Source organism: Pelobates fuscus, chromosome 9 (genome assembly GCF_036172605.1).
Source record: "Pelobates fuscus isolate aPelFus1 chromosome 9, aPelFus1.pri, whole genome shotgun sequence".
NCBI classification, from domain to species: domain Eukaryota; kingdom Metazoa; phylum Chordata; class Amphibia; order Anura; family Pelobatidae; genus Pelobates; species Pelobates fuscus.
The window spans coordinates 136,001,018-136,025,972 of record NC_086325.1 but is presented as its reverse complement, the minus strand read 5'-3'; the positions used below and the strand labels follow the sequence as shown (position 1 = coordinate 136,025,972).

At 39.3% G+C, this 24,955-nt stretch overlaps 1 protein-coding gene across 1 annotated transcript in view; it reads left to right on the top strand.

Annotated features, from left to right (window-relative positions):
• The window catches only part of AK8 (adenylate kinase 8), a 93,972-nt gene that overhangs the window by 60,471 nt on the left and 8,546 nt on the right, over positions 1 to 24,955 (top strand). Inside the window, exons 9-11 of the mRNA XM_063431316.1 lie at positions 784 to 915; positions 1,332 to 1,421; positions 8,730 to 8,871. Coding sequence (XP_063287386.1) covers positions 784 to 915; positions 1,332 to 1,421; positions 8,730 to 8,871 — 364 coding nt within the window. The remainder of the gene's footprint in view (positions 1 to 783; positions 916 to 1,331; positions 1,422 to 8,729; positions 8,872 to 24,955) is intronic.

Genomic DNA, 24,955 nt, shown 5'->3' with positions numbered 1-24,955 from the left:
TGCGCTGGAAAAAGGTAAGTCAACTATCTTTTTTACAGAGGGTAAGGAGGGCCATGAACAGTGTTTTCCCAATGTGTATGTCAGGAATACACATTTGTATTCCTGACACTGTGGTGTTCCTTTAAACTGTCCAACCTATGTACATGTTCTTATTGAAATACTTTTTTTTTTCCTGTATTTTTTTTCATGTCATAAATGAGATTTTATATATGTATTTGTAACATCAAAATAAAGCCTTTAAAAAATGGTATATAATAGTGTTAGTGGAATGAATGTGAAAGACTGAAATTGTAGGAAAAATATAAAAAATGCCAACATTGCTTGTGTTCTTAAATACAAAACAAGTAAACAGAACCTGTGTCTTTAAGGGGCTAAAAATGAGATTTACCTTTACAGGAAGTGTGCAAGGAGACTGTGTAAGTCATAGCAAGGGAAGGTGTGGCTAAGGCTGTATATCCAAAGTGGTTCAGCTTTTAAATGGCACAGAATTAAGCAATGATACAGCACGGGCATGGTCTGTAAACCAAAACCACTTAATTACCGTAAGCTAAATTTGTTTTAGTACTTGGGGTTACCCCTTATTGATATATGGTGTGTAGTGACAGTTATGATATAATAGGATTTGACTCACTCTGTTGTCTTGAAAAACAACAAAATACACCTGGCTACCCTTCTGAACATTAAAAAGCAAGAGATATTGTTAGTACTGTAATCTTAGCAAAACTTGTGACTGTATTCCCTGCTTACTTCAGTGACACTTTCTTTCTTTTTTTTTTTTTTTAGTTTTGACTTTTGTGCTAAGCAAACCAAGGTCCGTGGCCCCTTACACGCCTCGCGTCTTGCTCTACGGACCCCCAGGCAGTGGACGTGGCCTTCAGGCATCATTGCTGTCACAGAAGTATGGCCTGGTCAATAGTAAGTCTCAAACTGTGCTTTGTCTTTTGATTTTACAAAAGAAGTATATCACAGAGAAACCTTGTTTTTCCCTTGGAATATGATATGTCCAGGTAGCTTCAGGTGAACCGAGTAAAAGACAGGTGAGCTCTGAAGTATTATACAGCCTTTTAATAAAGTGTACACGTAGGCACATGGCAGAGATTTGCAGGGGTAAATATTCCCTAATGAAGTATTTTAGTATAGTAAAAAACAAACACAATTTTCTGAAGGTAAATACAATAATGCATACAAATCTCAAAAGGTAATAGATTAATATTCAAAATATGCAGTGGATGCTGCTTAGTTGTGATGTTCATTTTATGTGCAAATTATTTTTATTGCAATTCCCACATCTCTGTTTCCTTATTGTTTCAATTTTGCCTGTCTTTTGTCAGTTTGCTGTGGCCAATTGCTGAAGGAAGCTGTTGCAAATGAAAGTAAATATGAAGAATTAATCGGTCCATACATTGAGAACTCTCAGCAAGGTAGCACGTTAACATTTATTGCAATGAGTGTCAATCAAAAACTATCTTCTTTGTAATTAAAGAAACAGTGTTAGGAATACATCTTTGTTTTCCTAACACTAAAGTGTTCCTCTGCCCCTGCGACTTCCCCCAGTGTTGTGAAGGGCTAAATAACCTTTTATTCACGTACCCGATTTCAACGCCTATGTCCCTCAGCGCAAGATCATGCTATGCCTCCTCCGACGTCAGCCGATTGGGGGGGAGGGTGGGGGACAGGACTTAATGCGCATAAGCTCAAGCATTAGGCCTTCCCCATAGGAAAGTATTTCCTCAATGATTTCCTATGAGGTTTGCCTTGACGCTGGAGCATGAGGACGTGCAGCATCCTATAACGGAGTCAAACTCCGTGCAACTCCAGGAAGCCTCATCTAGTAGACAGCCACTAGAGGCAGTATTAGAGGCATGTAAAGGAATGTGCAGGACTGAGGTGGATAAGGACAGTGCACCCACACCACTTAATGAGATGAAGTGGTTGGGTGTCTTTTGTGTCCCTTTAATGCCCATCTGTGATCACATAGTAATAACATTACCACATTTATAAATAGGAAGCATGAATGTATCTATGCATGTTCTGTTATTGCTTAACTCACTGGGGCTCATTGTATTGATCATGGACATATTAATTGCAGCCTTGACTTTTCCAGTCACCTTCAGATACTGCATGTGTATTATGTATTGAGAAATGAATAAATCACACTTGGATTGCTTCTTTGCTGCAGAGGATCTTTGTATAAAGTCATGTAAATGATTAAAACAGAAAATTTTATTTTCACCCAGTTTTGCAGTTAAGAAGTTTGACATTTTGCACCACCAAAACCAAAATATATACAATGCAATTATGTGTTGTTTGTTATACATCACAAGATGTCTAATTACAAGCTGTTGTCCACACTTTATACACTGAATACTTAAAGTTTAACATCCAGTACAGAAAATGTGGCTTCTTTTAGCTTAGCTGCCTCCACCTCCCATATCATACCCATAATCTTGTTAATACACATTTACTCTGAATAGTGTAACGCGCCCCAAATCACTGCTGCAGCTTAACGCCAGTTTCCGAAGTGGGCACTCTAACCTCTTCACTTAAACTGCGCAGCCCTTTTGACCCTGCGATTCGAATTGTGCAGTAATCCCACTAGCCCTCCCCCCCCCCCCCCCCCAGTAAGCAACTGATGGGGGGCAATCAGGCAGGACTGAAGGCGAGAAAATAAGTGTTTTTTAAAAATGGAGAGAAAGAAAAAGGACAGCGAAGTGAAGGAGCGATTCAGTGGGGACCTTCTCACGCTCCATTCCAGAAAGCCTTTGCAGTTGGTGTATTAGTGGTAGCTGCAAACAGCACTTGGCTGTGTAAATAATTTACCAGTTGATTAATAGACACACATGGGTATAATTAGCAGAAGGAGAGACAGCAGCTACAGTAACGGATACCGCGCTTGGGGGAACAAGAGACTATATTTTTATATTTATTTTTTATTTTTTTTAGAACTTATTTTCCTTTTTTTTTTTTTATTCGGAAACTTTCTAGGGCACTGGGCGTTTGAAGATGAGTTGGGAAGAGCTCTGTTGGCTCTTGTCTTTTGAAGTGGAAATAGGACAGTTTGAATCTGTTGAGTTTAATTTTTCACAAGCTTTCAGAGCCCTACAGAGAAACTCCCCTATTTTTCTTTTTTTTTTTTTTTGTATTTTAACAGCGAAGGGGAAAAAAATCACGCTGTTTCAATCTTCTTTCCTTTATTGCCGTTTGCTCTGTTTTTTAACACATTTTTCACCTTTTTAGCAATGGTTTGCAGATCATTCTGCTAGTGAAAAGCTTAACGCTTTTAGGTTATATGGGATTGCGAATAATTTACAAGGGAACTGTAGGCCAGAATTCCACTATTTTGTCTTTTACCATTTGTAATGCTTTATTCAATTTTCACACTTCCCTGTTTAGTAAATAAACACCTTTAAGTCATTAATTTTTGGAGTGTGGGATTTTATTTTTTAAATAAAATCTTTTTCATTTGTTTATATGATACCAGCTGCCTGTAAATTATTTATGTATACACAGTGCTGTCTAAAAAACATGATTTCAGATATCAGCAGAGCTATTTAATAAAGGGAGATCTGAAAGTGAATTTCAAATTTAAGGCCAAAATAGCTGAATTGGAAAAAAAATCTCCAAACAAGCTATGCTTCCATTTCAGCTATTTTGGTCTATTAGAATTTGAAATTTACTTTGAAGTCCCACAGTTCACACGTTAGTAAATAACGTTGCAAAAAAACAATAGTTCTTTGCTGTTTTCTTTAGAACGATGCTACAGTAACACAAACCCTTGGTAGGTGTATCTAGTATAAATGTATACATTTACAAATGTATTTACTAGTAAGAGTTGTCTGGAATTCAAAATAAATGTAAAATTCGGGAACTGAGCCAGTGCTCGACTGAGAAAGACGTGGTTTACTAGAGCTCTGTGCAGGAATCTTTCAAAGTTCCGAATTCGGACAATACAGACCTGATTTTTCAAGCAAACATGCCCTTTGTTGTGTGGGACTAATGGGGAGGTAATCAAAGAAGAACAGATCCAATTCAGGCCCTGGTGTACCAGATATTGGAGCTTTGATGAGACAAACCCTGAGACCTGTGACATCCAAGATGGTTTGAGCACAGCCATCCTCTCAGCCTCCTCAGAAAATCTGAGCTTGGAGGATGAACTAGAGGAGCTCGGCAGAGATTCTGGGCCACTGCCTACTGCTGGTAATCGAAGGTACCGAGAGCCATCCACAAAAAGGGAACAGGGACTAAGGCACTTCTGGGCGACATTCGCTCCATGTTCCATGCAGAGTTAGTGATGATTTATGAGGAGGTGGCTACCTTAACAGGATGCATAGCAGCTGTGGAATACGACAACAGAGGTGTGGCGAAGTCAGCCACAGATGCAGCTCTGGCAGCCCAGAAAATAAGTCAGATGGAAATAAATGCACGAGTGATGGTCTTGGAGGACCAAGCCAGGGTGCACAACGTGTGCGGGTCTGTGGGGTGCCAGTGGAGGTCATAGGGTAAGAACTCTTGCATTACACGAGGAGACTTTTTACTACCGTGTTATGACCCAAGCGTGCAAAACAACTAGCTATGGATGGCTCATTGAGGTTCCCCAAGGTTGCTCTGGCACCACCATAGTCCGCCTGCAATATATACTGGTGCAGTTCCAGTGTATCTGACAAGGCGGCTCTTATGGAAGCAGTATGGTGTTCCCCAACTTACACCTTTCTATTTATTTTTTTTCATGCAGGGTGTGACTAGGACTGCATGGACAGAAACAAAAGTGAAAATGTCCCAGATATTTCACCGTTTGTTCCTACAGCTATCTCACCCTTGCCTAAACCACTTTAAGGCTTGCATGCCTCCTAAGTCATAGCTTTGTACTTGTGTATGGATCTACACTAGCTCTGCGAGCTGCTGTTGCATATCCTAGTAAACTGAATTGTTGTAAAATGTCTTTAATATACTGTCATTAATTACTGCCTTACCACTGTATTTTTTTTTTACAAGTTATAATATACATAATTATGTTATAAGTGAGGCACATTTAGCTCTCATAACTACCCACCTAACTACCCAGTCTAACATACTATTCACAGTATTTTCATCTGCAAATGTTGAATACCAGATAATTAAATAAATTAAAAAAATTTAAAACAATTAAATGAATATTTTAGGCCACAATAACTCATTATTTAGCTTACTTGGAGTTTTTTGTAATTCGACTGTTATAGTGTTAAAGGGATTCTATTGCTTAATGAAGCTGTTTTAGTGTATAGATCATCATCAGATTTCATTTTCAATCAGATATAAGTTTAAAGGTTTTTACAGGAGGCTCCTGCAGGGTATAGAAAGCCATTAGCAGAGCAGGAGATAATACATTCTAAATTAAACAGAATTTGAATAAAGGAATGTAAACATTAGATGTCTCTTTACATGAAGTTTTTAGGAAGGCTGTGTAAGTCACATGCAGGGAGGTGTGACTAGAGCTGCATAAACAAAGTGATTTAACTCATAGATGGCAGAGAATTGAGCAGTGAGACTGCAAGTTCATGATCTATACACCACTACTTCATTAATAAGCTAGAGCTGTTTTGGTGACTAGTGTCCCTTTAAGTTTAAAATTCACTTTGAATTTGTGTAAGTGCATACTGCTGAAAAAAGCAGGCCAAACCATTGGTCAGCATTAACATTAGCACTGAATATACAGAGCACTGTCACAGGTTATAGGTTGTTGGAATTGTATATACAGATATGACATGATGTACATATAAATGCCATGGTCAGTGGGCAGATCATGTCTTGGAATCCTGTACTGCGTGCAATTATCCCCTATAATGAACGCATAGTTACATAGTTACATAGCTGAAAAGAGACTTGCATCCATCAAGTTCAGCCTTCCTCACATTTGTTTTTTGCTGTTGATCCAAAAGAAGGCAAAAAACCCCAGTTTGAAGCACAATTTTGCAACAAGCTAGGGAAAAAAAATAAATCCTTTTTGACCCCAGAATGGCAGTCAGATTTATCCTTGGATCAAGCAGTTATTACCCTACATTGAAAGATTATATCCTTGAATATTTTGTTTTTGCAAGTATGCATCTAGTAGTTGTTTGAACATCTGTATGGACTCTGATAAAACCACTTCTTCAGGCAGAGAATTCCACATTCTGATTGTTCTTACAGTAAAAAAAACCTTTCCTTTGCCTTAGACGAAATCTTCTTTCTTCCAGTCTAAAAGAGTAATGCACAGTTAACCCCCATGTTGTTGCGGGGGAGGACTCATCTTTGCCAGAACTGGGACATACATGCTCAAGAATAGTGGGAGTTACACTCCAGAGCAGCATCTGCTGCAATTTTAGTACACTTTTTAAAATCCAACTGAGTCAATAATGACAGCGTGAATAGTTTATGTCCAGGACTGTAACTCCCACTGTTCTCAGGCCTTACAGCTGCTCTGTCACTTTTTTTTTCTTTTAGTTTTCCTTTCCTTATGTCTCTTATATCTTAATGTCTATACTCCCCTCTTTTCTACCTGGATTTATTTATATTTATTATCGTTTCTTCCTTGTGACAGATTTAGTTGTTTTATTTCTAATTGTAAAAAAAATAAAAACAAGGAAAAATAGAGGGAGAAAAAAAAGATTAATTTAAAAGAAAAACCTGCAAAGTGACCGTGCCGCTTTAACCTTTTACCTCTCCGTTACTGTAACACAGTACACCTAGCCCTACCACTGCCTACAATACACAGAATGAATGATGAAGCATGTGTTAGGGCAGGGGTAGACAACCTTCGGAACTCCAGATGTTGTGAGCTACATCTCCCTTAAAATGCTCTAACAACTATAAAACTTGCAAAGCATCAAGGGAAATGTAGTCCACGTCATCTGGAGTGCTGAAGGTTGCCTACCCCTGTATTAGGGGAACATAATGCCGTCCCAATAAACATTCAGTCTCTTGTTTTACAGTGACGGTTCAATAAAACTCTTGATGCTATTATTTTCTCATATTACACACGTCACTGTTATGTATTCTCTACATATATCAGCAATTAATAGAAGATAACGTTTTATCTCAAGCTTACCAATTGTCCCAAATGAGTATTTTCTCCTAATTCCTTTGCCCAACAGAAAATGATTCATTCTTGCTGTGAAGTACAGTGTGTAAATGATGAGCGTCATTAAAGAGACTTTGGAACGGCCTTGTATTGGAGTGCATTTACAGTGCCTTCTTATTAGTAAACATTGTGTAGGAAAAGAGAGTTTTGCCATGTGCTCTATGGCACCATATCTTGCTTCTGTCGGGGGACCTCTCGAGGACTTGCCCTTCTTTAGAAACAGACCAGATCCAGCTGTTTTGGAGTCATCAACCTTTCAATCACCATAAGGGTTTTCCTCTCTCCTCTATCCCCCAAAGGCTCAATAAACACTCATCTGGGCCTGTGTCTAACTCTTTTACTTGGCATTTGGAGTCCACTCCCTGGAGCTTTATTAGCTTATCACAGGTAATGGCTAACCTCTTCCAGATGCTGAGAACTCTCATGCATTTGTAGCAGAAAAAGCTCTTGCAAGTCTCGCACTGCACCTGCAGAGGGCAGTAAACAATAAACAATTAATTCAGGGTTGCGGCATGCCTTGTCGTAAATGTGAATCTGTAGTTAAACATTCTCCAGCACTGGCTTCTTTTTGAATCCCTGATCTCATTACCTGCCAGAGCAGCATGAGTTAATGATGATCATAACTGATAAGAAGAAAAGTTCAGAGCTGCTAACTGCTACGTAATATAGGTAGTTTAACCCTCCTTTCGCTAGGATATTTATTTTTGTTATTTAATAGTGTGTTTATATGCTGTGCACTGCGCAAAATTTTAACTCCTGGCTAGCCATTGGCGAGTAGCATAGGATTTTAATTTAAAAAAAAATATTTTTTAATACATTCTTTATTTACAAATCTATTATGGTTACAATTAGGGAAGGACTTGAAATCTTGACATTTTAAGACGTGTGTGTGTGTGTACACATAGATTCATCAAATCATCTTTGTATCATTTTGAATACACATTTTTAACAAGACCTATGAATGCTTTTATTATTTAATGTGTATATACCGTATTTACTTGAATTTAATGCGCCATTGAATCTAATGCACACCTCAATTTTTGAAACATGGAAGCTGAAAAATGTTTTTGCTGGCGAATGTAATGCACATTTCTGCAAAAAGATACTACTATACAACATTGTGCTACAATTAAAAGGTTTATTGCCATATACCATAGTAACATTGATGGTTATTCAATTTTAGTGTTACATGTTAAGTCTATTCTTTCTTTCAGGAACAAATTTTGCCTGTGTGAATTCACCGGAATGAAATTCGCCTGTGTGAATTTGTCTGTTTGAATTCACCAGTTTTAAATTGCCTGTGTGAATTTGCCAGAATGAAATTGGCTGGAAAATTTCGAATTTTGTCCCGAATGTAATGCGCCATCGAATGTCAGGTGCATTCAAATTTTGGAAACTTTATTTTCCAAAAAGGTGCACATTAGATTTGAATAAATACAGTACATGTCTTGCTTGAGATTGCACCCAGGAAATGACTTTTTGAATCCTTTAGGTACAAGAGTGCTGAATAACTTTTAAAGTATGTGTGTGTGTATATATATATTCAAATACTTTTCAGTGAAGTTTACACAGTACAGGACAACTATACTGTAATGTTAATACTGTTTTTGTCTCATTTGTCTCTTTTCCCCAGCTCCAAATAACATTGTACTGAAGATCCTGATCGAGAGGCTCAGCAGACTAGATTCCGCTATGAACGGGTGGGTTCTGCATGGCTTCCCAAGAGACACTGAGCAGGCAAGTCTGCTGAACGATGCTGGATTCATGCCCAACAGGTGAGATGATTTATCAACACGCTCACCGCTTACGGAGTCTTTGGTTGACCATCGGCATATGTATGTGGAATGTAGGATTGAGACAGGCCAAGTCGAAAGTCACATTCACATTTCTTTGCTGTTAGAAAATATATTTTAGACTTGCAGGTTTATTTGCTAACTTCACATTTTAAATTCTAGCCTAAGGTAGCTGAATTGAAAAGATAGCTGACTTGAAGAATGTTTACAGTTGTCTATTTTGATCTAAAATGTAAAAATAATATTGAATTCCCAACAACTCACACTTTAGGTATTAACCATGTGAATACTAAATGAAACACTAACAGGGTTATTCACTAAAGAGAGAATTCAAAGTGAATTTCAGATTTAAAGTCCTTATAGCCGAGCTGTAAAAATTCTCCAAGTCGACTACACTTCCAGCTCAACTACTCTGGTCTTAAATTTGAAATTCAGTCTGCATTTTCACTTTAGCAAATAAACCTGTTACAAACGATAGGTTGCACTAGTAATGTTTTTAGGAACTAGAGCTTCCAGGCTCCTGAAGTATTGACAAGCCTTATTATTAAGTTTTATTATAAAAACCATTTACTTAAAAGGACACTTCAGGCTCAAGTAAACACCATTATTTAAATGCATTACGTAGATAGTATATAATTTTTAAAAATGCTAAAAAATATTATAATAAACAACAGAGACATACATAACAGCACTGTTAACACTATACAAAAGTAGCAGTGAGATACGCTCACAAAACCTTTGACATCATGAGGACACATAACTGATCCACACACACAACTGTGCAACTGATCCGTTCCATTCTGCGATATTTGTAACTGCCTATGTGTTCAGTTTGCTGAGATTTCGAAGTTATACCTGCAGGTAGTTTTTTTCATCAACACTAGACAAATTAGAAATGTCCTAAGACAACTAAAGACCTTCAGTGTTGGCACCTGAAGGTGGTGGGAGGTGACTTTAATCTACCACTAGACCCATGTGCCGATACATATGCAAGAAAGTCACAGGGGATTCGGGCCTTCCTCCAAGAGTACCAATTAATAGATTGTTGGAGAACTCTGCACCAACTGAGAGGGACTATATATTTTACTCAACTCCACATAATGCCTACTCACGCATCGATTACATTTTTATGCACCTTAACCTTTTTCGTGATTCTATAATTGCACCAAGTACCAAGAAACAGGCTTTAAGATTCTCACTTCCATATTTGGTAGAGTTATGACCTTATCTCAACCCTTTTGCAAGAACATACATAAGACACTTCTTAAAACGTCCCCCCTCTCGTTAACTCCTGAGCCTTTTCTGTTGCATCTTTACCCAATCACTTTAGGCAAATATTAGGGATCTATTCTACCACATCTCATAAATGCAGCACGTAGTACTATTGCAGTACCCTGGAGTGAGGGCTCGATCCCCCACTGTCAGGTAGTGGATTACAAGGGTGGAGGACATCAAAGCTAATGAGGAATTAGTACTGAGTTACCGGTATTCACTGATGGATCCTTTTAGAATCAGGCTTTAGCAACATCCTAACGGGCTGATGCTACAACTAACGCGTCTCCAAATAGACTTTCAACAAAATCACTGTGGGTGCAGTATCCTGTGCATCCAATACCTACCTTTATTTCAACCTTTTCCTAACCCGCATACTCTTTTTCTCTCTCCAAATTCCACCCACACTTATATCTTCTTCCACTCTATTTACCTAACATATTTACACTATTATTCCATCACGGACAGTCGCTGCAATGGTCTCAGAGAGGGAGATCATGCTAGAATTACAATTTACCACACTGAATGTAACTGTTATATCACTGTCATGCTGTTTGATTATTAATAGCTAATAATGTGAATGTTTCTGTTCTGATTATTATTGCACAGATTCCGTGTACCGATATGCTTTCTCTGTACCTGCGTATATAAACGTTGAATTATTAAAATAAATAAAAAACTAGACAAATTATTGCATGTGTATTTATAGAGAAGTAAATGACTTGAAAGGGACACTATAGGCACCCAGACCACTTAAGCACATTGCAGGGACTGCAGGCTTTTACATTAAAAAGATTGTGCAAAACTGATCTTTTTTTTGAAAAGGCATTGTTTACATTAAAAGGCCTGCAGGGACATACTAAACACACCAGAACAACTACATAAAACTGTAGTTGTTCTGGTGACTATAATAATGTCCCTTTAAAATTTTGAAACCTTTTACGTTAATCCTAGGTTTAATTGTGGAATAGAGGGCAAAACAAGAATAAGACGTTTCGTAAGACGTTACGTTGACATAGCATCTCGTTTTTTTTTACAATCATGCCTCTTTGTCTGTGTTCACCCAAATCAAAATATTGCATCAAGTTCATTCAGCTTTTGATTTTCCTATGATTTCAAATCTTCAACATGACCTCAGTATAGACTTTGAGCTGGTATTGATGGTCCCATAGCTTTCTATTTGTTAAACTTTGTAACTGGATAAATCCACTTTCCTAATTTATCCACTTACCGTGCTTTCTTGTGATAGATGTTAGTCTGCTGTCATGATGCCTTAATTAGACAGGTGCTGTACTCTCTACACATTGATTAGTGTCCTACCCAGTCTTTCCAGTCCCGTGGTTGTTTGTCACATGATATAGAACTGAGCTGCAGTCTGTATTGTTACATAATAGTATAGATAGGACCTACTACAGTATGATAATTGTCGGAATTCAACTTGAATTTCAAATTTCAAGACCAAAGTAGCTGAACTTGGAAGCAGAGCTGACTTGGAGATTTTTTTCCAGCTCAGCTATTTGGCCTTAAATGTGAAATTCACATTGAATTCCCAAGAATTCTCACTATAGTAATTGTTTTACCCAGTCTGCCAACGTCACACAGTTGTCACGTGATATAGATAATAGCTGCAACATAATGAGGGAGATTTATCACAGATTTTCTATTTCAGCTTTATTATTTTAAGGTAGGGTTTATTGTCTAAACAGAAGAGAATCGACCAGGGAATTGCATATTTTACACCAAAATATCCGATTACGAAGAAAATTCTTTGTCTGAGTTATTTTTCCAATTGGGCTACTTCGGTTTATTTTGTATATCTCCTGTCACTCACCCATAATTCTTGTTTAGTGAATAAGCCTCCAGTGTTAATTTTACACCATTCCAATTTTGCCTTTGCCATGTAGAGCTGATTACAGCAGCCGATGACTGCACTCTCCGGGAGCCTGAACAAAGCTTAGGATGTAAAAGTGCCTTTGTTTACTTTGCTCTGCCTTTCACAACGCGGTGTCCAAATTTTCCACCGCTGATTCCCGTGTGGATTAAACACAATAAACAGCCTATTAATAAAAGCTTGAACTAAGGAATGGAGCTCGAATTTGCAGCAAAATCCAGTGCATAGTGTAGGTTAATAACTCTATTACTGCCAGCTGAATTCTCCCTGCGTTTGAAGAGCCTGCTATAAGCCTTCTCTTACTCCCCGTTAATTGAGCTAATAAAACCTCAGTAACCCATCCATGCTGCCATTATCTGTGAGTTTACCAAGACTGGACTAGAATATTTATTCTGGGATATGGATTGTACCCTGGCTGTGTTTTTCTTTCACACAAGCTGGGATTGATTCTTGGAGGTGGGGAAAGCAGGAGGGAGATCTAAGCATCTCTGTGGGATATCCTATTCTTATCTGTATTAACTACCATTATCCGATGCTCAAAAGTGATTACGGTGAGTTCTTAAAGAGAAATAAACCCTCTGCTGTATAAAGCAGCATTATCTAAATGTTCTCTACAATCCAAGCAGCGTTCAATTAAAAATATCAGGGGCTTAGTGACTAAGGAGTGATTGATTGGCAGTGCACGTTGGCAACCCCTAAAAATACAACCAAGTTGGAGATTTTGTCCAACTCTATTTTTGCAACTAAATTCACTAAACTGTGAATTGCCTGGAAATTACTAGGGTGATTTTTAAATCTTAGGCCAAAAGAGTTGATATGAAAAAATAGATGAGCTGGAAAGGGGTTCCAGTTTGGCTTTTTTGGTCTAACAATGTTAAATGTCCTGCTCAGTTCCAGATAATTTCTAATTAAACACTATAGGGTCAGGAATACATGTTTATAGTGCAAAACCCACCATTTACGTGGCTTGCCCCTCCCCCCTTAGCCTCTTAAAAGTTAATAAAACTCACCTTATTTCCAGCACCGTGCTGGTCTGCCGCCTTGGTGACAGAATTGCCGATGGGGTAAGCATTAGATTAGCTAAAATCGTCAAGGGGCGGGGCCAATTGCTGTTTTGTCCAATCAGCACCTCCTCATAGAGATGCATTGAATCAGTGCATCTCTATGAGGAAAATTCAGTGTCCAACTACAGCGCGTGGAGACGCTGAACGGCAGTGCTCCCTATTGTGCAGCAATGAGCCAGGAAGTACCTCCAGTGGCCATCTGAGGGGTGGCCACTTGGAGATGACCCTAGGGCCAATGTAAACACAGCCTTTTCTCTGAAAGGCAGTGTCTGCATGAAAATGCCTGAAGGCAATGATTATACTCACCAGAACAACTACATTAAGCTGTAGTTGTTTTGGTGACTACAGTGTCTCTTTAATTCAAGCCAAGGCAACTCTTGGTTTAGTGCAGGGGTACACAACCTTTGGCACTTCAGATGTTGTAGACTACATCTCCCCTGATGCTTTGCCAGCATTATGGGAGATGTAGTCCACAACATCTGGAGTGCCAAAGGTTGCCTACCCCTGATTTAGTGAATAAATCCCTCAGAGTCTATAGTAAGTGAGTCTATAATTTTAGTACTGGCTCTAAATGGTTCAAGCAAAGAGTAGGTTTCATGTTAAATGTTTATTTCTTTATATTTTTTTTCACTAAATTGAGAAGGGAAGTAGTTTGAATTTTTCAAATTTGCCATCCCCTTGTCAATTCTCCTCAGTTCCTGGTTGGATGCATAGATGCTCAGATATAGTATAATGTTTGTTTATCCATTTGTGCCAGTAAGACTAGGGGTTTGTCCACTAAACTGTGAATTATGATGCAATTACTAACTGACTTTCAAAATGTAGGCCAAAGTAGCCAGCTTGGAAAAAAGGTATGGCTAAATTTTCTTTTATTCTGGACTCTACACTGCCATCCCAGTGCAAAGGAACAGTGTAGAAGAGGATTTATTATAATAGCCCAAACATAATTGTTGAGGTCAGGGGTACCATATAGACAAGTCCTGTGGGTACACATTATAACCAGGAATGGGGAACACAATTTGACTACACTTTTGATGGCATATACACAGCCTGGAAAATTGTGGCATCACGGCTACAATTGAAACCAAATCAAATGTAAATTTGTACACTGACATGTTAATGCGCACGTTTACAATTTTATTTTTGAGAAAGGCGAACGTAAGCCATCTTTGCACATGATGCAAATGTAAATCTTACTTTCAGATTCCTTCCCTAAACCTCCACATTCATTTACACCTGATCCACAAATCTAAAACTAACTGATGACATTTAATGGTCTCAGCAGGCGTACGAGAAAAGAAATGGCCACCCGAACGCACCATCACAGAATTCACGAAGCTTGAAATAGCAATCCGGTGTATACTCCGTTAAAAAAAAAAAAAGGTTGAGGCATTAAATTGCATTGATAGGAAAATCACCCGCCACATCGTTGCTAATGCTTTGAATCTTTGAGAAATAAAACCATAATAGTTGGCAGAAAATGAAGCGGGTTTCATACTTTTTTTGTAAGCAAGTAGAACGTTCCCCTTTGACATTCTAGCATTTCCATCACTCACTGAGCCGCAGGAGCAGTGGGTGGCTCGCTTTGAAGCATTTGTGCTCGTAAGAACTTGGTGAATTACATTTGGAAGGAGAAATCACGGGTCACTTACACCTCCATACAGGTTAAAACTTAGTTTATGAGAGTCTGTTACTCAGTTTGCAGACAGCCTCGCCAGAGACCAGGAGCAATTACTTTTGAAGCAAGTCCATCCAAAATATACATAACCTTCTGAACTGCGAGTTCCCCGTCCCTCTCAATTTCATAGTATATTGGGGAGATGGGGGGGGGGGGGGGGGGGGGGGGGGGGGCGAGGAAGTGGACTTCTTGTTTGAACAGAAATTGCCTTGACAACACTCAGTTTGCATCCAGAAGTGGGTGCCCCTCCTCCCCCCACTAAACCTCTTAGATTTTGTAGGTGGCCATTTAACCTTTTAAAGCCACACTACATGGTGCAAATGTTTCTGGCTGCCGAAGGGTTAATTTATAAAATCAATAGAACATCACAGAGGCTTCATTGATGCAGTCATCCGAAAATATACCTTTTAAAGCAACACTGTCACCAAAGAGTAACTTTAATCAACAAAGCATAAAAAATAACAAATGTGATACAATTGTATTCTATTATAAATTCTACAAAACTTATCTTGATCGTCTTAAAAAATCGTGATGTCTGGCAGTGTAAAAAAAGTCACAATATGGGTATTACACTTTTGTGCTGCTATGATGTACAAATCTGCAGTTTGGGAGAGGCACAGAGATACCAAATGCCAGCCAAAAAAATGGATTAGACGGAGGGAGCAAAGTGATATGTGTATCTGATTTCTCTATCTCTGGTTTAGAGCCTTCACAGTTATAGTTACTAGAAGAATCACCATAATAAGAAAAAACCTCCAATGTGTCCTTTTTTCATAAGGGACAGTCACTATCCCACATAGGTCTCTCTTTTATTTCTATAAACTCAGAATTTATGGCGTGTATGTGTGTAGTGCTGAACTGTACTACCCTCCTAGGTCTGTGTAGTATGCAAGAGTGTATCACAGAGCTAAATACAATATATATTTTTTTGTATACCATAGCCCCTTAATTTTAATGGTGTCTCATTGCTGCTGGGTAACACCAAACGTGTTGTCTTTCTAGTGAATTCCGCTGATACCTGGTAATGGAAATATAAAGTCTACACCTCTAACTTTGTACAGAAACAAATGTACTATTAAATGTGCTTAATGTAGTTGTTCTGGTGTTTATTGCCAGTCTCTGCAGGCATTTTAACCCCTTAAGGACAGATGATGGATATATTCCGTCATGATTCCCTTTTATTCCAGAAGTTGTGTCATTAAGGGGTTAATGTAAACACTGCCTTTTCAGAGAAAAGGCAGTGTTTACATTACTGCCTTGAAACACCTCTAGTGGCAGTGACTCAAACGACCACTCGAGGTGCTTTCTGGGTAGCGCTGACATTCAACGCCACCACACTCTGCATGGAGATGCTGAACACTTTGCATAGAGACACATTGATTCAATGTATCTCTATGAGGACATACTGAATGGCACTGCGTTTTGCTGCCCATGCACAATAGCCAAAAGCAATGGATGGGCTGAGATCATCAAATTTGGTAATCTCGGCCAAGGAGGCAGAGTGGGGCAGAGCCAGCCACAATGCATAATCTGCCTGAAAGGAATGGTTTATCTCACTGCTTTTGAGAATTACTATCACACTTAATGAAACAAGCAACATTACTTTTGAGCCAAACGTTCCCTTTAAGAGGGGTTCAGAGGGCATTTCAGGGACATGTAAGATCTGACTGCAGAAGGTCTTTGTAAAGGTAGAGTTTTGATTTACCTATTTTCCAAAACCGACGGTGCCAATTTTAAAAAGCAAAAAAAAGCTTTTTGAAAGAATCCCCACCCACCCCCAAAAGTGTCCACACATGAGATTAACACTCATATATGTGAGAATAGGCATCAGTATTGATTTTTATATATAAACATTATTGTTTTGAAAAGACGTTTTCCATACTGAAACAGAATTTCAAGACATATTTACCCTGGAAATTGCTATTGACAAGGTTTAATAAATGTTTCACTGTAGACACATATTGCGGGCCCTCGGGAAAGGTCAGCCGAAGAACTATTTCTGTGGCAAATGAAAGCACGTCAGTTACTTGCCATTGGGTTTTAGATATGAGAAGAGGCAGAGAGATTCTGGCTTGCTCACATACAGTAAGGTATTTTCACATCACAAACATATTAACGCCAAATAAACTGAAACAGGGATTTGAGACCTTGCACGTTTGAGGTTAGATAAATACTTGATGGGGGCTAGAAACATTGGTTCAAACTGACCTGATATATGCTCATTCTAGACTCTCTGTGTCTTGACCTATTCCAGGTATTTCTAGACAATGCTTGTTGCCATCTTCCACCTCTTTGTCGTGCTCCCAGACAGCATCATTTGGTCATGCACACGCTTCTTCACTTTGGTCTTCTGGCTGAGATGGATTTTAGATTGGGCACTTTTTATATATAAACTTATGTCCACCACCCTGGTAGTGCATTACGGATCATTTTGCTTGTTGATTTATGGAAGTCTTTCAATGGCTGAACTATGCTGTGTTTAATGCCAGCTTGCCCATGGGCATTCTTGTTTTCCATCTCATTATTATTATTATTATTATTGCAATTTATATAGCGCCAACAGATTCCGTAGCGCTTTACAATATTATGAGAAGGGATTTAACTATAAATAGGACAATTACAAATAAACTTACAGGAACAATAGGTTGAAGAGGACCCTGCTCGATCGAGCTTACATTCTATAGGATTCTACATTCATTAGGTGTTTCATTATGTGCCACCGCACTAAGGACTTATGATGCATATTGCAATTACTGTTGCTCTTTCCTTTCCTTGCTTGAAGCCTATTCTAACCTTTTGCTCTGTGAGTAGGTGCTTATTGAAAAGTACAGACATAAAGTTTTGAGTTTCTGATCATCTGCCCAACTTATAGAAATGGATCCTGAAAGCTGGGGGGGGGGGCATACAGTTTTCTGAACATACTAAAAGAGTAGGCCAGTTTGACGAAATTAGGAAATGCGCTGGACATAATTCAAACTTTGTGAGCAATGGCAGGAAGGAAAGGGTAATGGAAAAGGGATTCCACGTAGACAGACCAACCAACAGACAAAGATGGCTCAAATAACAGTAGAGTTTGGGGAAGCACTGCCTTCATTATTACATGGCGATCACCTATAACAAGCAGCGATGCATGTCAGTGATCGTGTCAGTGGCTGATGCAGCGCCTCTTGAAGCAGCAACCGAAGTCAGAAATGTGATTGGGAAAAAGTACAAGGCCCAATCCTCAGCAACAAGTAATGCTCCACCATACTTTCCTTAACAATTTACTATTCTTGATGATGATGGGCAGCAGATGAAGCATTCTGCCTGTAGAATGTGGCATTCATATACTGCAGGAGAGAATCTATTAACTAAGCAAGGCAGTTTTTTTGCATTCCTCGTTAATTAAGAACTGATGTCCTTCATTCTATAAACTGCAGAGTATCATTGGTTTGGTTTATTTAAGAAGAGTCTTGTAATACGTAGAAAATTTGGCAGATGCAGACATGATCACCCCCATGTAACTATTTAAATGACTGCACACAGAATGATTTTGGGGAAAGTAGACTTTATTTGCCTGCAGTCCGAAAACTACCATTTACCGTGTTAACACTGATAAAAAAACAAAAAAAAAAAAACTCTAATACCAGACTTCCTCTGAACAGTTCATTGTCAGGTTGCATATTTACTTTCGTGCCCAGGAAAAAAATGATCAGTTTCAGGTAGATTTTCTTGGGAGAAACCGTTGACTAGAAGCACGAGTTCCACAATGTCTAATGTTACAGCAAAGTGTGTTTAGATTTCGTTTTCCCATAATCCCTTGCACTGCCGTATCTAATGACTTGTTCTCTCAGCGAAGATGGTTTGTGTATATTTGCCATAGCCAACTGCCCCCTCTCTCTCCGTACACAGCACTGGGATTGATCCCGTTGCTCCCATCAACAATAATTAGTCTTGTAAGACTAATGGAAAAAGTCATGTCTAATTAGCCTGTTGAAGGCCCAATTATGCTATTAACGTTTGTGGGCTTTAGGCTAATAACAAGGAGAGCTGTCTAATTTGCATAGCATTAAGTTAATTGAGTTGGAAGCTCCGGGGCGGATCGTTGTGATGATAGTAGGATTTCGTTACGGAGTGGATAATGATCACTGAAGTTAAGACTATTCACCTGACAGTTTTATTAATTAACGCCGATCTTGTTACCTGCAGAGTCCTTCCTTCCTATAAAAGGGACTTGTTACGTTTTTTTCGTTTCTTTTCTTTTAATGAAAACCGAGATAACTCTGCTAATTGTTCCCTGTAATTAATTATAAAGGGATAGCTGCCTTTCTAATCTCCACTAGTCTTACATATAGACGGGGTTAGCAGCTGTTTGCGAATAGACCAAGGCAGGTTCGTAGGTCCTTGTCAATCTTAAAGCCACGTTTTTTTTCCCGTATGTTTTGTTGTTTTAGACCACATTAACCCCTTAAGGGCCAAGCTTCATTTGCATGTTTTTCACTTAAGGACCAGAGCACTGTTTGCTATGTGTGTGTTCTTTCGCAATTTCCATCTTTCTCATTTATTGCACCAATACATATTGCATACTGTTTTTAGAAGAAACAAAAGGGCTTTAATTTGATATATAAATTCTTATTTTTTTATTTTTATTTTAATACACAAAAATGCAATGAAAAACAAAACAATCACTGTTTTGGCAATAATAATGTGTGCATAATTAGTGCAGTTTAAGAAATGTAATCCAAAATAAATGAATTGATTTGTCCTGATTTAAAGAGTATATAATATGTCTAGGGTTTCAGTTTATTTTTGGTAGTTACAGGTCACAAAATACAAAAAGCAAAATAAAAGTTCAATGTGGAACAATTTTAGAATTTTGTTTATTTGTCTTCTAAGCTTAATAGCCATTACAGAAAACAAAATTGCCATATACATTTATATAAAGTAGACACCTGAGGCTATTAACTTACATATTTGACTCTTCTTAAAGGAACACTATAGGGTCAGGAACACAAACATTTATTTGTGACCCTATAGTGTTAATAAAACCTACCTAATTTCCAGCGACGCGCGTGTCTGCTGACGCTGGCCCCGCACCTGATCCGCCTCCTTGCTGGCATCATCAGGATTAATGATTTCAGTCAATGCAATGCTTTCCCATAGGGAAGGAGGTGGGGCTAAAAACCAGCTTGGCCAATCAGCACCTTAAATCAATGCATGTCTATGAGGAAAGTTCAGTGTCTCCATGCAGAGCGTGGAGACAATGAATGTAGCACTGCACTAGGAAGCACCTCCAGTTGCCATCTGAGGATTGACCAGTGGAGGTTTCACAAGGGGGCAATGAAAAACACTGCATTTTCTCTGAAAAGACCGTGATTAAATGAAAATGCCTGCAGGGATTAACTATGCTCACCCGAACAACTACATTAAACTGTTGTTGTGGTGGTGGCTATAGCGTCCCTTTAAGTAGCCATTTAAAGGCCAATCTCTGCTAAATATTGTAGTAAAAGTATTGTTTTTTTAACATTCAGCAAGGTGCCATGTTGTGTTCATCTACATCTTCTGAGTACAGCAATACTCCTAGCGTTTGACTTTTCCTATCGTAAGAGACCTGACCATTTCAGTTTTTTTACAGTTGGATTTGATGGGCCTATTTTGGGGTGCTATCGCAGTTTTACTGTTCAAATTATGCCACAAAGGCATTCAATTTCCATTTGTGAAAGTAGACACTCCAGGATATCTCATATGGTGGATATTGTGCCTTAATGTGATGCCATTTTTTTTAATGGCAAATTGATGATGGGTCTATGGTGCATTCTGGGGCATTTTAGTAGCTCATATATTTAAATGATTCCATAAATGCATAGTGTTTGCAAAGATGGACACCTTGGACCTCTCACAAAATATTTTCAGCTGTATTGCTTTATTATATTTAAAGGAACAGGATAGGTTTAGGAATACTAAAGTGTAATTCTAACACTAAAGTTCCGCTTTGCACTGAAAGGACTGTTGTCTCCTCCCCCGCAAAGTAAAGGGTTAAGAAAAACCCTTTAAACACTTATCTAATTCCAACATCAATGTCTCTCAGCGCTGGGTATGGCTCCTCCTCCTCTAACATCAACAATCCTGGGAACCCTAATGCGTGTTGAGTGCCACACTCATTAAGTCTTCCACATAGGAAAACATTGATTTCAACCCCCTGGATGTCCTCATGCAAAGTGTGAGGACATCTAGCGTCCTTTTTACAGTGTCAAAAGCTCTGAAACTCCAGGAACCAGTCTGAATCCTTATTTTACATTGCAGGGTTAAGGGGATGAAGTGGTTTGGGTGCCTATAGTGTCCATTTAAAATTTTAAATACACATTACATTTTTTATGCTTTTTTTAAATCTCATGTGTCCCATTGTAATAAAATTATGTTAGTGTCAGCAATACATGTTTGTGTTCCTGACACTATAGTTAGTGTTCCTTTAAGACTCTTAACTAGGCACGCTTAGTATTGTTGTGAAGTTTTGTTATACACTCAGACACACCAACAACATGGAGCTCCTAGAAAAGGGAGTGATTAGGATAGGAACAGAATGATTTTGGCACAAAGTAGGGACTGTTCCTCATAAATAGGGACACTTGAGAAGTATGCGTCCAGTATCACCAGTCTGAAGTTAAATGGAGAATAGTGGTGTTGGTGGTGAACTGCAGGATTCTTCACTTTTGTGGCCTCCACGAAAGAGCTTTACATAACTCCAGCTCACCTTCTTCATCGTCTAGGCGTTCCATACTTCAGTGGATTTACTAACCTGGACTTTGGGTTATTTCTGCTAGACTATATGCCCACTATACTATATCTACAGGTACTTCAGTTAATTTGGTGTGCTTATTCCCATAGTAGGAAGTTTTTTTCAACACGTACCCAGTGTACTGTTAGGTCCCTGAATTACCTAATGCTTTTATCTCTGTGGAGTTTTATTTAATTGTTTATTTACAGTGAGGGGAAGTATTTGATCCCATGCTGATTTTAAATGTTTGTCCACTGACAAAGAAATGATCAGTCTATAATTTTAATGGTAGGTGTATTTTAACAGAGAGAGACAGAATAACAAAAATATAATTCAGAAAAACACATGTCAAAAAAGTTATACATTGATTTGCATGTCAATGAGTGAAATAGTATTTGATCCCCTATCAATCAGTAAGGCTCCAAAGGTGTCTTTTACACAGGTAACGAGCTGAGATTAGGAGCACTCTCTAAAGGAAGTGCTCCTAATCTCAGCTCGTTACCTGTATAAAAGACACCTGTCCACAGAAGCAATCAATCAGATTCCAAACTCTCCACCATGGCTAAGACTAAAGAGCTCTTCCAAGGATGTCAGGGAAACAATTGTAGACCTACACAAGGCTGGAATGGGCTACAAGACCATCGCCAAGCAGCTTGGTGAGAAGGTGACAACAGTTGGTGCAATTATTCGCAAATGGAAGAAACACAAAATAACTGTCAGTCTCCCTCGGTCTGGTGCTCCATGCAAGATCCCACCTTGTGGAGTCTCAATGATCATGAGAATGGTGAGGAATCAGCCCAGAACTAAACGCGAGGATCTGGTTAATGATCTCAAGGCAGCTGGGACCATAGTCACCAAGAAAACCATTGGTAACACACTATGCGGTGAAGGACTGAAATCCTGCAGCACCCACAAGGTCCCCCTGCTCAAGAAAGCACATGTACAGGTCCATCTGAAGTTTGCCAATGAACATCTGAATGATTCAGAAGAGAACTGAGTGAAAGTGTTGTGGTCAGATGAGACCAAAATTTAGCTCTTTGACATCAACTCAACTCGACATGTTTGGAGGAAGAGGAATGCTGCCTATGACCCCAAGAACACCGTCAAATATGGAGGTGGAAACATTATGCTTTGGGGGTATTTTTCTGCTAAGGGGACAGGACAACTGCACTGCATCAAAGGGATTATGGACGGGGCCATGTACCATCAAATCTTGGGTGAGAACCTCCTTACCTCAGCCAGGGCATTGCAAATGGGTCATGGATGGGTATTCCAGCATGACAATGACACAAAACACACAGCCGAGGCAATAAAAGGAGTGGCTCAAGAAGAAGGACATTAAGGTCCTGGAGTGGCCGAGCCAGTCTCCAGACCTTAATCTCATAGAAAATCTATGGAGGGAGCTGAAGGTTCGAGTTGCCAAACAGTAGCCTTGAAACCTTAATGACTTGGAGAGGATCTGCAAAGAGGAGTGGGACTAAATCCCTCCTGAGATGTGTGCAAACCTGGTGGCCAACTACAAGAAACGTCTGACCTCTGTGATTGCCAACAAGGGTTTTGTCATAAAGTATTAAGTTGAAGGGGTCAAATACTTATTTCACTTATTTACAATTGTTGCAAATCAATTTTTACCTTTTTGACATGCGTTTTTCTGAATTTTGTTTTGTGTTAATCTGTCTCTCACTGTTAAAATACACCTTCCGTTAAGATTATAGACTGACCATTTCTTTAACAGTGGGCAAATGTTCAAAATCAGCAGGGGATCAAATACTGTTTTCCCTCACTGTATTACTTATGTATTTATATTGTGGACTTTTTGCTAATCCTATTGGTTTTTTTCTGTTGACAGATGTGCGCTAATTTTGGAATTTATATGACAGGGTAACAAATAAAGTGTCATATGTTTTTTTTTTGTTTTTTTTTTAAATTCTTTATTTATAATTTTTGGTGCAAGATATTTTAGTTTCATAGACATGTGTGCACGTGAGTGCTCCAAAAAACAGTTTGATAGAATATCGTTTAAGGTTTGCACCAAATTTTGGGTCAAGCAATAACGTAGTCAGAAATAACATCAACATATGAAACTGTATATGAGGCGCTATCTAGATGTGTTCGTATGTTTTGTATACCCTCGTGAGTAGGGTGGAGCTGAGTGATTGGTGTCAGCACGTGCGGGTTATGGGTCTGCTGGTGTTGGCGCTCCGTGTGGGCGGTGGTGCGTTAGTGCGGTTATGGTGTGCCTGTGTTGCGCTTACACCGAGTTCGTAGGTCTAGCTCTTTATGTGGAGCTGAGTGAGGGAGTCTGTCGCAGGTGGTGCTTTAGCATTGATTGAGTACCCCTAACCAAGGGGGTAACGGGGGGGGGGAGGTTGGATGCGAAGACGCCAAATGTGAGGGCACAGGTTGTGCTGAATCTTATGGTGCTAACCGTTTTGTGGCCCTCTGGTAGAAGGTTAAGCGGTCTTGGACCTGTGGTTGTGAAGCCTAAGTATACCTAAAGCGCTGGTAGTGAGTGTAAGTTAAAGAACCAGAACGAAAAAGCAAAAGACAATAAACAATATCAAACATTAATGTCCGAACAGGGAAGGTATGCCACTGTTGTGTTAGAGAGGCAGGTGGTGCCAATTCACACCGGTCATGGGACGGGGTGTTGTGATCCGCTGTGTCCCGGCTCAAACGGGTCGGTGTTTTCCGGGTCTTCGGCCGTTATTTGTTATTTGTCTGTGTCGTGTAGCGTTCATGGAGCTAGTCAGTCCCAGGGTGTCCAGGAGGGGTGTTGCTCCTTCAACTGAGGTCAGGACATGAGTGCATCCTTTATGTGTTATCTCCAAAGTTCCGTTAGCGCCCCATCTGTAGGCGATATTCGCTGAACGTAGCTGTGTGGTGAGTGGTCCATAGGATTTGCGCCACAAGAGAGTAGCTTTCGACAGGTCCTGGAAGAATGTCAATGATGAATTCTCAAATAGCAGTGGTGTCTTGCCTTTCAGCCCCGTCATTATGTGTAGTTTATCTTGTATAGAGACACATTTGAGGATAACATCTCTGGCTGGTGGAGATTTTATATGTGGGGCGCTGGGTAAGCGGTATACTCCATCGATTATGATTTTTTTTACGAGTGAGTGTGGTAACACAGTATTCAAGAGGCGCCTGACATAGTGCGGCTGCTCGTCGGCAGAGATCGCCATGGGTATGCCCCGGATTTTAATGTGGGAACGGCGTTGTCGGTCTTCCAAAGTCGACATTTTAATCGCCAGGTAGGTGTGTTGTTGCTGGAGTTGTCTGATGGTGTCTTCCATCTGGTTCATGTGAGTGTGAACCGACACCACTTCTTCCTCCGTGGCTCGCACCCTTTCTGCGACTGTGTGTAATTCAGTCTTGAGGATGGCTGAGTCGGCTGCCAGGAGTTT